Raw genomic sequence first — 16,030 nt, forward strand, 5'->3', positions numbered from 1 at the left:
GGGGCAGGGGAGGGGAAGGGATAGGGGCAGGAGCAAGGAGAGGGGCAGGGGCAGGAATAGGGATAGGGGCAGGGGCAGGGGCAAGGATAGGGATAGGGGCAGGGGCAAGAATAGGGATGGAGTGGGGCAGGAATAGGGATAGAGGCAGGAATAGGGATAGGGTTGGGGCAGGGATAGTGGCAGGGAGACAGTCAGGGGCAGGAATAGGGAGAGGGATGGGGCAGGGGAAGGGAAAGAGCAAGGGATGAGGATAGGGGTAGGAGTAGGGATAGAGGCAGGGATAGGGATAAGGAGAGGCTTAGGGGCACGGGAAAGGAAAGGCAATAGAGACAGAGGATAAGGGGAAGGGAAGGAATAGGGGATAAGGGCAAGAATAGGAGCAGGTGTGGCTGTAGATGTAGGGCCAGGTGTTGGGGCAGAGCTAGGGATAAGGGTAGGGATAAGGGCAGGTATAGCAAGTGTAGGTGCATGTGATGGGGCAGGTGTAGGTAGAGGGGCAGGTGTGTGTGTAGGGGAAGGTGTAGGTGGTGCTACACTGCAGTGACTGGGAGTTCATGGGGGCTCTGGGGGCTGGGAGTGGGAGCAAGGACAGAGGGGGAGAGCTGGACAGGGGAAAGCTGATGGGACAAGGATCTGGGAGCTCCTGAGCCTGAAAGTCATTCAGTGAGTTCCTAACCCTGTGAGTCACTTCACACCTTTCCCCCCCCATTAGTGCTGAACAGATCCACCCCAAGTGCTGTGCAGAGCCAGTTATGGCTGAGGGTGAGCTAGAGGGACAGGGCAGAGCTCAGGCCATGCCCTGTTGTCTCTCAGTGTGTGTAACCAACAACAAGAGACCCAATGTCCACAAGGCTGAAGGCAGGGACACATCCCAGACTGGTGTGGGATGGTGGTACACGGGGTTGCATTTACCAGGTTAAATTTGTCTGGGAGGTTGTGTTTTGGTTTTTTTTAATGGAAAAAATAATAATTTGAAACACTTGACAGCATCATTTTTAAAAGGAAATAAGCTTTTACTTGGTCGTTGTAATTTATAAATTTTTAAGTGCATCAATCCTCTAACTTAGAGCTAATGTCTGGAACCACCCTGTTTTCCCTTTCCCTAAAGACAAGCCAGGCAGTGCAGTGAGGAGCCCAGTTCCCAGGGGATGTAAGTGTCCCATGTAGGTGTCACTCCCACACTTCTCTTCCTCAGGCCCTCCAAGGTTAGATCATCTCTGACAAAGGCCTCCAGCACTTTCATTCTCAGAATATCTTCCTGGGATGCTTTTTTTGCCATATATTAATTCAGCAGTTTTAACTGTCAAAAAAATTCCAGCCTGAAATTCTGCTGATTGAGTGGACTCTCCTATGTGACCTGAGAAAGGCACTTGGACAAATCCCATGTTCCAGGTCAGGAGCTATTTCCAGCTGCGTGGGCCGACTATTGCATTAACTCTAACTTTGTTACTCCCTTTGGAAAGTGCTTTGCAAAGGAAAGCTGTAGGGTAACCTCTGTGTTACCTTCCCCGGTGCTCACTCGGGTTTGTGATGCCATGAATCTTGCTCCTGTTTGCTCTGTGCTTCAGCCAGACCTGCTTTCCAGGCCTGAACTCTGCAGCAGGGTCAGACGTTCTCTCACCTGGACAGATGAACCTCGTGCTCTTTAATAACATTGTGAAAAGTGAGTGTTTTCAGCTTGGAGGGAAAGGAAAACCTTCCTGATTACGGATAATAGAATCAGGGTGAAACAATATATGCAATAATCAGGCTGGGCTCTGCTAATTGATCCAGAATGCAAATTAATCCACAGAAGTGGCTTAAAGGGGGCCCAGTAAGGCTGGACTAATGGTGTGGCACCACCCAAATGGGATCCAATTCCTTCTATGGCTGCAAAATGTACAGTAAATTTGATCCAACTGTAGTGGAAAGTCCTTCAGTTTGGGGCTGGGCAGCTATTTTGGGAAAATGTCTCATGTGCTCCTCTATTCTTGTGTTCTCCCCCAGGCACCACTTCCTGATGTGAAACAGGACACTGAGCTTTGTCTCACCCAATGGGTCTGCTTTTATTTTCTTAAACGTTCTTGAATATTCTTATATTCTTAAATATTCTTCAAAAGATTCCTCACTGAGAGAGTGGTGGGTCACTGAAACATGTTCCCAGGGGAAGTGGTCATGGCACCAAGCCCACCAGAGCTCAAGAAACATCTGGAGGATGCAATTAGTCATATAATTTTTTTTTGTAGTCCTGCAAGGAGCAGGGAGTTGGACTTGATGATCCTTCTGGGTCCCTTCTAACCTGAGAGACTCTGTGTGCCTGCTCCCATGCCTGGGCTAAAGGAGGAGTCAGGATCATGGAGTTATGGGGAGGGAAAGGAGGCAGCTGCCTTTTCAGATGTAGCTTTCAACTAAATTAGCTCAATCTGAACATAAAAGTGTAGGAGAACCTTGGTACATTTGATTTCATAACTCGGTGCAGCCTCAGAGTGAGATTTCACAAGACAAAGGAGATCTCTGTCAAGAAAAAGGGTGACTTACCCCTTTCTGTTGTGCCCCGGGACCAGGGGAACGGCTTTAAACTGAGGGAGAGGAGACTTAGTCAGATATTAGGAAGGAATTCTTCCCTGTGAAGGTGGTGAGGCCCTGGCACAGGTTGCCCAGAGAAGCTGTGGCTGCCCCATCCCTGGAAGTGCCCAAGGCCAGGTTGGATGGGGCTTGGAGCAACCTGGGCTAGTGGAAGGTGTCCCTGCCCATGGCAGGGGGTAGGAGTGGGATGAGCTTTAAGATCCCTTCCAACCCAAACCCATCTGGGATTCCGTGATTTCTGGCATTTGATCTCTCTCTGCCCCCATCATAAGCCCTGGCTGAATCTGTTTGCTGTGCCAGTGCCAGAAATAGTTAATTTTCTGTGAAATTAGTGAGCTAAACTTGCTCACTGGGAGGTTGGATAGAGCCAGAGCCCGGGTGGAGCCCTGGGAAGCAGGATCCAGGTACATGGTCTCAGTTACCTGACCCAGGAGCTCAGCTCTTTGCTGCAGCTCCAGACTGAGCACAGAGTTCAGCTCAGGTGACAGTCAATAACTTCTTAAGCTGTTTTAACTTAATTACCTTGATCCATTTGAGCATTCTAAGGCCAAAGCATCATTCCCAAGAGACCTTTTGCTGTACTGAAACCGATCTCTTTTATGAGAAGTGTCACTAAAGACCCAGCTTGATTATTATATTATTTTTATTGCATTAAAATAAATCAGAAATGGATTAATACTCAGCATTTGTCAAAATGCTGCAGCAGGACTGGATGCTCAGATCAGACACCCTCTAAGAGACCTGGAATGTCTCACAGGACTGCTCTTCCCCAGTGTCATCAAGGGTTCAGAGCACATGGAGGAGAATGGTGCCATGAATTTATGTACTGCTGTAATTAGCTGTGCTTTTAATCAGGTTACAGGTGTAAGACAGGCATGTGTTAAATGGCCTGAAAAGCCCCAGTGCCTCAAGGAAATGCAAAACCAAGGACAAAGTCTGGAGCTGGGGAGATTTTGAGGTGTTTGGGCATTGTTCCTAGGTGAGGTGTGTGCCCAGCCTACTGTTATCCTGCAGGCTAGACAAGGCAAAAGGAGAAAAGGAGGACAAAAAAAGTAGTTTATGGTGCCCCATTAATGCTCTGGGGTCAGTGTCTCCTCTCAGCCTTCTGAGAGTGAATTAAACTATGCTGTGTTCCTTTCCTGAGAACAGAATCACAATCACAGAATGGGTTGGGTTGGAAGGGACATGAAAACTCACCCAGTCCCACCCCCTGTCATGGGCAGGGACACCTTCCACTAACCTAGGTTGCTCCAAGCCCCATCCAGCCTGGCCTTGGACACTTCCAGGGATGGGGAGCCCACAATCCATGGATGGATAACCCATGGGTTGCTCTGTCAGAATTCGCTGTAGCTGCTGTTTCCTCACTGGGGAGGCTCTGCCAGGCCCTGCAGGAGATGTTCTGTACAGGATGTTTCTGGAGTGACCAGGAAGCATCACTGGGCTTCTAAGGAATCCCTCTTCCAAATTAACCCCTTGTGTCTCCCGTACCAGGCACAGGGCAGGCAAGGGAAGCAGCCAGGCAGTTTCTGCAGCTGTAGAGTGTTCAAGGCAGGTGAAAATCTGAAAGGAAAAAAACAAGAACTTCTCACTCTCCCACCTGTCTCTCTGCTGCTCTCATGGAGAGGAGCTGGTTTAGGGAGTAGCTCTAACACAAACCACACCATTGTTATAACTGCTTTAGTTTCAGCCACAGTTTAGCCTTAGAGTGGAAAGGGTGAGGGATGAGATGAACTGTTTTCAGAGTTCAGCAAGCTTGGCCCTGCCAAAGGATGGGCACAGGAACAATTCCTTGTGCACTCAGGCTGGTCTGTGCTCTGCATTCCTGGGGAGCAGCCCAGGTCTGTCCCAGCTCCTGCTCTCGTAGGGTTTGTCTCAGAGCTTCTGCCTGCCCTGGGAGCACTCACTGTGCTTCAAGCCAGGGGCATCCTGAGGTCTTACAGCACTGCCTCACCAGTGCAGAGCTCAAGAATTGCTGTGGGTTGGCCCCTTTGCATGTTCAGACTGTTAATTTTTTGGGGAAGGGGCAGAGAGAGAGATTTGGAAAAGGGTTTGTTACCCAAAACTACAGGTGCAAAATGCCAAACGTGTCAAGTCCTACAGAGATGCAAAGTTCTTATGAGACTCTGGACATGGCTCAGACTCTGATATCTCACCAAGGCAGCAGTGCTGACCTGAGGGCCCTGTTGGGATCCTGTGCTGGCTGTGGGGACACTGTAGAAGGGGATGGGTGGCTTTGTGCAGTGGAGAGAGGGCGGGAGCAGCCCACGAGGTGTTTGTTAGTGATGGGTCCGTACTTGTTTAACCCCCAGTGTAAAATTCTCTCTGGGCTGGGAGGGGCAATTTTCCAGGAATGTGGAGTCCCAAGTGCATCTGCCCCAAAAGCAGATCCCAACAGAGCTGCATGTTGGCAAAGGCAGGAGCAAAGACCCTGCTGAGGGTGCTGCTGGGGGTGCCACGGCTGTCTGGAAGGTTTGGGCTCCAACAGGATGCTCAGGCTGTGGGAAGTGAGCAGAGAAGGTGTGGTGTTTCTAAAGATACCCTGTCAGGAGGAGAAACCTTCCTTGGGTGCCAGACTGGAAAAGGATTTGGTTATCAGCCAGTCTGCAGCTTTGTTGAGTTCCTCATTGGTGTTTTCCAGGGAATGGTTCAGCTGTGCTCGAGGTGGTGTCAGAGGCAGGAGCACCTCAGCTGGACCCTGGGGAAGAGGGGGCTGCAGCAATCCTGCTGCTGGGAGACTGCTGTGGTTTGTGTGTCTGCCCTATATGGCAGACTGTGCTAATCCCAGAAATCTGCCCTCAGGATTGCCCAGAAATAGCCCAAACCCTCTTTCTTCCAATCCTCTTACCATTTGGAAAGCCAGATAATTTTTCCCAGTCTGATTTAGTTTCTTTAGTTTCTAAGGCAGCTTCAACCTCGTGGGTTTTCTGTGTGTGTTTGTTACCCTTTTGCCTGGAATAACTGTCCAGGCACGTGCTTGGATTTGAATATCCAGCCAAAGGCAGATCCCAGTGCTGGCAGACTGAAATTTGTGATGGAGAACTGTGTTAAATTTTAAAAGAAAGTCATTAACTCCCAGGCCAACCAGCTGAATGGGCAGTTTGCTGGAGACTTGAACAAAACTGCAGGTTAAGGTCAGTCCCGGGGGCTGGAATGTGAGGAGGGAAGTTAGGAGGAGTTGATTCTTTGCTGTTGGGAGCCAGGGGAGGATAGGGCCACCATCTCTTCCCAACTTACAATTTAATTTGTAACTTCCCAGACTGGATCTCTGCTCCCTTGGGACATTTATATACTGGTTTTGCTTTGTTTCCCCCCCCCCTCCTCTACAGTGGTGCCACAGTCAAAGGCTTGTGGCAGCTAAATCACAGCTTGAGCACAGGAGGCTGGTGCTTGGAGAGGATCCTGATCCTGCTGGGAGCCATGGAGCAGCTGGGAGAGCCAGGGCTCACACGTGAGTGCTCGGATGGTTTCTCCGTTCAGTTTGCAGCACTGCTCTGTCCCTGGGGAGGGAAGGATGGGAGATGACTCTGCAGGTGCCTGGTTATCACCAGGGAGCCAGATCCTGGCACCTGGAGGAGATGAGGGTCTGTATCTCCCCCATGCCCGTTGTGGGGGTTTGGATCCGTGTGGGATCGTGTTTATCCCGGGTCTCTCTTCTAGTGCCTTGTGCCGCAGGATGGAGTGGATTGAATCTGCTGGGTTTGAGTGTTAGGAGTGATTTCTGCAGCCACTGAGCCTCAAACCCTCTGGGAGTTGCTTGGGGGGGACTCCCATGGCCTGGGAGTCCCACAGAGACTCTTTACTGTAATTTATTTATTATTCTTTTGAAAGCCCTGTCCCCGAGGACTCTTTCCCCCCTAGCTGTGAGCCTGCCTGCTCTAGTGAGGGAGACACTGCATTTGTTACTGTCCTGCTTGTTCCTTAAAAGCCTTTTACAATAAAGACATGGAGAGGAGAGGCTTTGTGTGAGCCTGGGGAGCTCCTTGGAGACAGGAGGGCATGTAAACACCCCTCAGCACTCTGTGTGTGCTGGGGAGAGCTGCAGGTTTGGCAGGGCCGGAGAGGAACGACACAGACCATGGTCTTGGTGCTGTCGAGGTGCTGTGTGGGGAAGGAGAGCAGGACATGGCAAGGCCGGGCAGGTACACGGTCTGCTCACATTCCAGAGGTTCAGGATAGCTGGGATTGCAGAGGGGATCTTTGCTGTTCCCTCAGGAGTGCTGCTCCATGTGCCTGTCCTGTGGGCTGAGCTGTGCTGGTCCCTGGTTCACTGCAACAGGCAATCCCAGACTGGGGGTTTTTTGAGGGTCAAGTAAATTTGCTTGGGAAAAGCTTTGCTTTTGATGGGTGACAGATGGGGGTCACTGGGAATGTCAGCAACAAATTCAGCTGAACAAATGAAGGGGAGTTTTTGATTATCCTGAAGGGAGGAACATTTAGAAGTGCCTTAGAAATGACCCTGTATCCCTGAGCAGGGCCATCCCAACTGTGTGCTGGTTCCTGGTGGTTCAGGTCAGTGCTTTGAAATAATTTACCTGTGTCTGTGGAGCTCAGGCACCAACAGTGGCAAGGGACAGATGGATGTTGGGGACAGTGGCAGGGTCCTTCTTCAACCCTGCTGTCCAGGAGGTGACAGCAGCATGGACTGTGACCCCAGGCAGTCCAGGGCCTCTCTTCTGGGGATCTGCATCTGCAATACAAACACAGCCAGGAGAGAGGGGGTTTGAGCTGCTGTGAGAGGTCCCCAGACCCTCCCTGTGGGGAGGAAGGGAGAGCTCTTGGAATATTCTGTAACATAAATACACAGGACTCAGTTCCTCTCCTGGGTTCTTACCAGTGCTGCCTGTTGAAGACAAGAGATGAAGATGAGGATGGGAAGAAGGGGTTCATCCCCACCCCAGCTCTGTGTTCAGGGCTCTCTTGCCTGTCAGCAGATGTGGCAGAGGATGTGGCAGCTCCGGTTTCAGCTCAGTTTGGATGAGCTCTGATGTTGCTGAGCTGTGCTGGAGCTGAAGGCTTTGCTGCTGGCCAGAGCCAGACCTGCCCCCCTGGCTGTGCCTGTGTCCACAGGGAGAGCACAGAGCAGGCCATGGGGAGGTGTTCCTAAAGGGCAGGGTGCAAATGTCTCTGTGGGACAGGGAGCTGTGGAATGCTGTGGCATAGGCTGTGTGCTTGGGCAGGTCATCTCCTGGCTGGAGAGCCTGAGTGTGGTGCAGAGATATGCTCCTGGGTCTCTGTGTTCCCCTCCTTGTGCTTCTGGGTTTTGTTGGCTGCAGTAATCCCCACCTCAGGGACCCACAAAGCAGCTGTGCCAGGTGTGGGAAGCCAGGTGCCTGTATGGGCAGAGATACTGGAGCAGCCTTTCCCCTCCTGTGTCCACCACATTCCACCAGAGCTCACCCTGAGCTTGCTGCTTCAAGTTCCTGTTGGAGAGGCAGGAGCCAACAGCATCCCCATGGATTACTGGTCCTGAAGGATTGCAGAGTCTGCAGGGCAGCACTGGGAGCTGGGGGGCCACCAGACAGACAGAAGAGTTTAGGTGGTGGCTCCAGCTTGCAGGGTTTGGACCAGTGTCACCAGGCTGCATCTTCTGCTCACCTCCCACAGCTCTGACACCGTCAGCTTGGCTGGGAAACAGGGATCCAGCTTCCCCCTGGACTCCAGTCCAGCAGTGGTGTGAGAAAAGGTAGATGTGCTGCACTGCTGGGAAAGCAGAGGTTGGGGGAGCTCCTGGTGCTGTGGCTCTGCTGTCTCACAGATGTTTCTGCTTGTTGACATGTCCTGCACTGCTGGTGCATCATCTGCATTTTGATTAGGGCAGCAAAGGCCACTGCAGTGCTGAGCAAAGAAGCAGCAATTAAAGAATAAATCACATCTTTGTTAGGGGCCCCCTCCCTACCCCAGCCTGAGCTCTGGATTCCTGTGGCTGGAGACAGTGATGGGGAGCTCCTGGGCACTGCTGCCAAAGGGCTGAGCATCAGGAGGGCAGCTCAGCCCTGCCCACAGCCCTCACCCTGCTGCCTGCTACCCTTGGGCTACAACACAGCATCCAGGGGGGTGGATCTGGGTGCTCCCTGGAGCACCAGGGTGACTCTCACAGCCTGAGTGGACTCAGCTCTGGGCCTTTTCTGCCTCACTGGTGGCTGAGCTGCACAGTGTCCAGCTCACAGCCCTGCTTGTGCCTGGCTGCTGGGACATGTGAAGGAGGGATAAGGAGGCACTTGGACCCTTGCCACCGTGGGGCAGGAGCTTTGTGTGGGAGCTGGCAGCAGAAAGCCCTGCCAGGCCTTCACTGGCTCCAAACATCTCCAGAGGCACCAAACAGTGAGTGGTTTGGGCTGCCTGCTTGGCTGGGTGCTTTCCCAAGGCCTCTGAGGGTGTCAAGGTTAGGGCTGAGAACAGCCAGGCAGCCCAAACAGAGCTGTGCTCTTTGTCTGGAGCCCTTTGGAGGCTGCTGGGTCATTATTTGTCTCCCCTGGTGCCCAGAGGGGCTGGGATTTATGCATGTGGTACAATAGGTGTCTGTGGCAGTGATGGATCAGGCTGTCCAGTGGACATTCCTCCTTCCCTCCCTCCCTTGCTCACTCTGTCCCTCCTGTTGCTTTTCCTGCAGTTTCAGGCAGTTTTGCCAGTGTAAATCCAGCTGAACCACCCAGTGCCCCTGCCAGAGTCAGCGAAACTGGGGGAAAGGGCAGCTTTTCTAGGGAGCAAACAGCCTTTCCAAGTTGCTGCCTCTGTGCCAGGCCCCTCTGGCTGGGGGCTGTGAGGGTGGAGCTGGGGGTGTCTCGGGGTACCTGGAGGCACTGGGCAGGGTGTGGGAGTTGCTGTCCATCTGTCCATCCTGGTACACACAGCCATGGCACAGGGCTGAGGGGCACATCCTGGAGTGCTCAGGTACTCCAAAATCCCACGTCAGGCTCTTTTGCTTTTACAGCTTCTCTGTGTGTGGTGTGGGTCCACCATGGGGTGGGGGACACTGCTCTGCCCCTCTGCCCTTCAGGGGAGTCAGTCTGGCACTCCAGAGCTGGGTCTGTGTAAGGGCAATGTAAGACACTTGTGCTGCACTAATCCTGACCTGCCTGTCTCTGTGGAAGAAGCCTGGGCAGACCTTTCTGACCCTGAAGAGTTACTGGGCAGTGCTGGTTGCTCTGGGCTGTTGCTCCCTCAAGGCTCCCAGTTCTGGATCTGTACCCTTTTGTCTCTGTCAGCATCAGATCCTGTGGCAGGTTCCTGGGTGGTGGTTTGCTGGCTCTGAGTGTGGAGGGACAGGCTGGGGCTGGTGTGCCTTCACAGGGAGCTGGACATGAGGAAACCATCCAGTTCCTCCTTGTGTGGAGCCTCCCTGCTGCTCTGAGCCTCAGAACATCAGCAGGGTGTGGGTTGGGAGCTGGGTCTCAGCCAGAGTCTTGCAAGACTGCCCAGCTTTGGGGCCACCAACAGCAGGATGTGGAGCTGGACTGAGTTCGGAGGAGGCCACAGAGATGCTCCCAGGGCTGGAGCCCCTCTGCTCTGGAGCCAGGCTGGGAGAGCTGGGGGTGCTCACCTGGAGAAGAGAAGGATCCAGGGAGAGCTGAGAGCCCCTTCCAGTGCCTAAAGGGGCTCCAGGAGAGCTGGAGAGGGACTGGGGACAAGGGCCTGGAATGCCAGGACATGGGGCAATGGCTTCCCACTGCCAGAGGGAAGGGTTAGATGGGATGTTGGGAAGGAATTCCTCCCTGTGAAGGTGGGGAGGCCCTGGCACAGGTTGCCCAGAGAAGCTGTGGCTGCCCCTGGTTGCCTGGAAGTGTCCAAGGCCAGGTTGGACAAGGCTTGGAGCAACATGGGCTGGTGGAAGTGGGGATGGAACTGAAACGATCTTTAGGTCTCTTCCACCCCAGACCCTTCTATGATTCTAAGACTGTCCTGAACACCCAGGGGTGGCAGGGCAGTGTCTCAAGTGTCCTGGAGAGCTGCTTACAGATTACTGGAGCCCTGGTGGGACTGTGCATCCGTTTCCAATGTAACAAACCAGTGCTGAGCAGAGCCTCCGGGCTGCTCTGGGCATGTGGGATGTGAAAGGCTGTGAAGGGCCATGGCCAAGGCTGCAGCTGGGACGTGTGCCAGGGGTGACTCCCTCTGAACATGGATCTGTGTTCTGCTGTGCTGCTGGACTGAGTGATCAGCATCACTCCTCTCCTTCCTGCTCCCAGGCAGGGCTGGGCAGGGGGGTGATGGCTTGGGACAGATGTGTCACCTGCCAGCACGTGCCACCTGTGTGCAGAGCTGGCCAGGGCAGGTCAGTGCAGGAGCCCTGGCAGTGTGCTGTTCTGGGGGAGGCTGGGGCAAGGTGCAGACATTCCCCTGTGGCAGGTAAACCCAAGGGCCCTGCAGAGCCTGCGATGTCTCCTGTGTGCCAGCTCCCTGTCCTGCCAAGTCCTGCTCTCATCTCTTTTCTCTGGCAGGGATGGGGCAGAGGCCCCCATTGATGGAGCTGGAGGATCTGCCAGCCGTGAGGAAGGGGCCATGTGGGGCTGCACAACCCTCCCTGCGGGACCCGAAGGCACCATCAGGGGGCAGGAGGAGGATCAGTCATGCGAGAGTGAAAGGGAAAGGTAAGTGATGGGGTGTGAGAGGGGCTGTGGGCCAGGCAGGGCTCAGCCCTGGCCAGGAGGGTGTGGAGTGTGATGAGGGTGTATCCAACACCCTGGGCTCTGTGGGAAATCTCATCCTTTTTCATCCCAGAAAGTTCTGGGACAGCCCAGCCTTTGGAGAGGGTTTGGTTTGGTTTTCTTTTCTTTTTTTTTTCCCCCCAAGAAACCATCTCCATCATTCCACAACACTCTCCAGGGCTGATGCTCAGCTCTGGGTGCCTCCTGTAAGTTGTGGTGCAGCCCCCAGAGCTGGTGGGTGCATTGCCAGGTCCTGGGTGATGGAAGAAGCTGCTCTGGGGTCTTGCAGAGTGACCCCATAAGCCCGGGGGGCCTGCATGACTCCTCCCTTGCTTGGGTCATACCCTCAAGCCCACGGTGTGACTCTGGGGATGGTCCTGTGCAGGGCTAGGAGCTGGACTCGATGATCCTTGTGGGTCCTTCCCACTCAGCACATTCTGTGATGTGAGAGCCAAGCAGGTCACCCAAGCCCTGCCATCCCTCCCTTTCCTGGCTCACCCCCAGTTCTCCTGCACCCTTTCCCAGGCTGCAGTAATTTCCTCAGTTTTCCCCAATTTCCCCAAATGCTCCTGTCCCACGTTGCTCCGGTGGGATCGTTCCCCGGACAGCTGAGTGTGCCAGCAAACCCTGTGGCACGAACAGTCCCGGGGGTTACTCACAGCACAGGAGAGAGGTTGTAGGTTTTCCCCGTTTTCCCCCTTTTCCCAGGAGCTCATCCCTGGAGCATCGGCGGGGTCCCGGTGCCCAGGGCAGAGCTGTGGCCGCATCCCCGCGGTGTCGGGATGGCCCCGCGTGTTCCCACAGGTGCGCTCCCGTTCAAATCCCGGGGGCCAATGGGAGCCGCGCCATTCCAACGGCTGGACGCGTGTCCCATGGAAACCCGGCCCTGCCGGGCACTCCCTGCTGGAATCACCGCCCGGCGGCCCCGGGCCGGGCACGGAGGGCTCCAATTAGCGGCTAATTATCGGTGTCCCGCCATGGAGCCCGGCAGTGTCCGCAGGGTCTCGCTCTGCTCCCGCCGGGATGATCCCCGGGGAAGCTCCTTCTGCCTGAGCACGTTCGGTGAGTGCGGAGCCCCTGGATTTGGGAGCAGGGGGCACACGGGGCCCGGGGCTGTGGCTGCGGCTGGTGCAGCGCAGGGAGCTGGGACAGGGCAAAGCCCGGAGCTCTGGCTGCGGCCCCAGCCCCCTTTCCCGGTGGGAAGGGGCTCGGGAGCTGCTCCCCGGGGCTGTTTTGGGCGCTGAGCAGCAGCTCGGTCACTTCTGCCTCACCCAGCTGGAATAACCCGCGGCTCCACCGAGCTGGCAAAGCGGGCAGTGCCCTCGGCCACCGCGCAGCCACTGCCACCCTGGAGCTGCCCCGGGGTCGTTCTGCCCCCGGCAGGGCAGGGGCAGGGGTGCTGTGTGGGGCTGGCCTGGCCAGAGCCGTGACCCCGTTAGGGCACAGCCCCAGTTTCCTTCTTTGCTCCCTGGGGGTCTTTCCGTGGCTGTCTCAGGTTTGCAGGATGGGCCTGAAGGAGCCCCGTGGGCAGAGGGGGCCGAGCTCTGCTGGCCTGGGGAGGGTTTGGTTCTGAGCCCCTCACCCCCCTCTTGAGCAGGTGGATTTGGCAGCAGATGTTTTGGCCATTTGTGGTGTGGGATGGCTGGGCCTCACTCAGAGTGGCCCTTTCTGGGTGCTGCTTTTTAAGCAAGAGTTTTCTTTTATTTCAAAGCTTCTTGTGGTGAGCAGAGCAGGCAGCCATGCACTGAGCCCCTTCCCAGGGCTGCTGCCCCTTCCTAGGGATGCTGCTCCTTCCCTGTTTTGCCTTGGAAGTGTCAAACTGCTGAGGACTGCCTGGAAGCTGAAATCCTCCTGTGTTTGTCTATAGGACTTATGCCCAATAATGTGGGTTCTCTGATGCCTCTTGGCTCTGTAACCAAGTCCAGGCCAAGCTTCATCTCTGCAGCCACAGTTGCCTCCATGGGCTGAGCAGCACTGGTGACATGAGGACCGTGTGCTCTGAGCAGCAGAGCCATGGCAGGACAGGGCCAGCTCTGCTTTCTCCATGTGGTGACCAGGAGAGGGTCTTCCAAAGGGCTGGTGCCAGAGCCTGAGGTTGTAGATGGTGATCTCAGGGTGCTCTGCCTTGTGCCCCTGCCCAGACAGGACCTGGCACTGCTGTCCTCTGGTGGGAATGCCCAACAATGGTCCTTGGCTGTCTCAGGAGGGCCAACACTGCATTTTTCCTACAGTAAAGCAGAAAAGCACTTCAGGAGCAGAAACCCAAATTTTCCCTTTGTCAGAGCCCATCAGTAAGGAACAGGTTTTCCTGCCTGCTAGGTCTGCTCCCAAAGAACATTCATGTGCCTCCTCCCTTAGCCTGGCAAACTTCTCTCATGGGTGGGAACCTGTTTGATTACCATCTTGTGCTTGTTCATACCCATTTTTTCCCCTCTTTTCCTTGTGCCAGCTTTGTTCCTCAGCTAGAATTGCCTCTCCTGGCCCTGTGGGGTGGAGGTGGACGGGGCCTGGGTGCTCTCTGTGCTGCAGACCAGCTGAGCCCTGCTCTCTGTGATGGGATGTTCACTCAGGAGCTGCCTGTGGGATCTCCCTCTGCTCTTCTCTGCACTCTTTTAATTTATATTGACCTTTATTGAATGTAGGGGACCTGGACAAGCTGTGTCAGGTCCTGTCTGCTGAAGCTGTTTCCCTTAGGTCACATTAGGGATGTATCAAAAGAGGTAAACCTGGGGAAAAGGTTTCTCTGACCCTCTTGGATTGAGGTGGGAATGCAGCCCAAGAACTTGCTGTGAGAGGGGTTGTGTTCCTGCCCACCCAGCTCTGGAGGGAGGTTACTGCTCTGCACAGCTGAGAAAATACAGCAGGTCTGTCCAAGCACAGACCTTGGCACAGCAAATCCCTTCCACCAGCTCAGGCTGGATCGGCTCCTCCAACAGCAGCTTCCCTCCCTGATCCCAACCCCTACACAAGCACTGGAATTGCTGCAAAGCCAGCAAGTGTTTCCCTGGCCAGGGCAGGCTGGAACCCTTTTGTGTCAGACAGGCTGGCTGGGGCCTGCTGGGTGTGTGATTTGTCCCTCCATGTGCTTTGGAGACACCTGGGAGCAGATGCATTAAGAGGGAAGTGTCCTCTGTTCCTCATGGACAGGAGAGACCTTTCCCACCGATACTCCCAAACCCTTCCAATAGGGCCAGTTTTGCCTGCAAAAGGCAGAACTGCCCCTTTTCTCCCTCCCTCCTCTCTTTGGTGCTGGTGCAGCCTGTGACACAGCCCTGGGCACTGTCCCTGTGGCAGAAGCAGCAGTGACACACACGGTGCCCAGGGCTGGGTCTGGTGTGATCCCACCCCTGGTGGTGCAAAGCTTGGCCCCACACGCTCCCCCAGGAGCTGAGCAGCCCCAGCCATCCCCAGGCCAGGATGGTAGACCTTCCTCCCCCCGAATTACCCAGCACAAAAGCTTCTCTTCTCCTCCCAGGGCCCTTCATTCCTGTCACACTTGGCTGCACGGGGGCACTTTGCTCTCCTGTTGCCAAGGCTGGTACGTGCTCTCAGTGGAGCTGGGAGAGGGTTCCCACAGCCCCAGAGATCTGGAGATAGAGGGGTTAGAGCCTTGTGCCCAAAGGCTGGGGTGGCAGCATGAAACTGGGGCACAGTATTTATTCTCCCTGTTGTAAACCAGTATTAGAGCTCTCCTGGCTTACCCCACCTGGCTTTTGTCTTCCCTTTCTCACCCTGCACATGTATAATTGCACACAGACACACATTTCCACGTGTTCAAGCACACACAGACACATGTGAGCTGCTGAGAGGTTTGACTTTTTTTTTTAGTGGAAAATTGTTTCAGGTTAAACAATCCCATCAGATATCCCCTTCCCCCCCAGCAAGCCTGAGCCCTTTGGGTACATCTTTTGCAAAATGAGATGTTGGGTTTTAACTTGAAAGATGTTTAAATGTCTGTAAATTATGTTTAGACACTTATTTTGGTTGTTGTGTTTTGTAAACTGGAACAGAAGTGAAAAATGGGATATTTTGCTTTGGACTAAATGGAGCTTTGGACTATTTGGGGATGTTTTGCTCTAAATGACATGTTGTGCTACTGATGCTCTCAGTCTCTGGATTCTCCAGGGGCACTGGGAAATGTTTAGTTTTGGGTTGGTCCAGAACAATTACATGGATTATAGACCCTGCATCGCCCTTAAAATCTGCACATCCTATCCTGGCTGGAAGGCCCAGCTCCCAGGGAACTTTTTGGGAAGACATTCAGAGGGGCAGAGCCCTCTGTGCCCAAACAGTGCCAGTGATATGAGGACCTGGCAGCCCACCCTGCAGCCCAGCACCACCTCACCCACACTCTGACTCAGCTGGGCTGAGTCTTCGTGCCAGTCTGAGCCTCGTGGGTGGATTTTTGGGCTGATGCAGAGTTACCAGTGCCTGGGAGAGCGAGGGTATGAGTGTAAGCAGGCTGGCAGAGCAGCAGTGCCAGGCTGGGACCTGTGCCCTGGCTCAGCAGGGGTTCACACTTTGGCTCTCCTGGCACTGACCTCCTGCACAGGGGCTGGGACCCGCTGGGTTTTCAATGCTGGGAACCAGTTACTGGCAGACAGGCCCAGGCAGTGCTGGGAATCACCAACTGCAGCTCCAGATAAGAGGTGGGAGCTCAGGGATCTGGCACAGGCATTTCCAAAGGCAGTGGGAGCTGCATGTTGGATCTGGAGCTGTGGAAAGGCTGGATTTTATTCCCAGCTCTGTGTCAGAGGGGGTTGTGAGCAGTGTGTCCATCCCTCTGTGAGGTGTGTGAGCAGTGTGTCCATCCCTCTGTG

At 54.5% G+C, this 16,030-nt stretch overlaps 1 protein-coding gene across 3 annotated transcripts in view; it reads left to right on the top strand.

Moving 5' to 3' along the window:
* The first annotated feature begins 5,567 nt into the window (after positions 1-5,567).
* The window catches only part of RGS3 (regulator of G protein signaling 3), an 88,812-nt gene continuing 78,349 nt past the window's right edge, over positions 5,568-16,030 (top strand). Inside the window, exons 1-3 of one of the 3 annotated variants that reach the window (XM_027650197.1) lie at positions 5,568-5,696; positions 5,892-6,013; positions 11,004-11,153. In XM_027650197.1, the coding sequence (XP_027505998.1) occupies positions 5,983-6,013; positions 11,004-11,153 (181 nt within the window). In that variant the 5' untranslated portion in view covers positions 5,568-5,696; positions 5,892-5,982. Of the gene's footprint in view, positions 5,697-5,724; positions 6,014-11,003; positions 11,154-12,100; positions 12,273-16,030 lie in introns of those variants that run through there. The other 2 variants (XM_027650196.1, XM_027650198.1) reach the window with 2 other exon arrangements.

The sequence above is a fragment of the Corapipo altera genome, unplaced genomic scaffold (genome assembly GCF_003945725.1).
Source record: "Corapipo altera isolate COAL_440 unplaced genomic scaffold, ASM394572v1 268, whole genome shotgun sequence".
Classification (NCBI taxonomy): Eukaryota; Metazoa; Chordata; class Aves; order Passeriformes; family Pipridae; genus Corapipo; species Corapipo altera.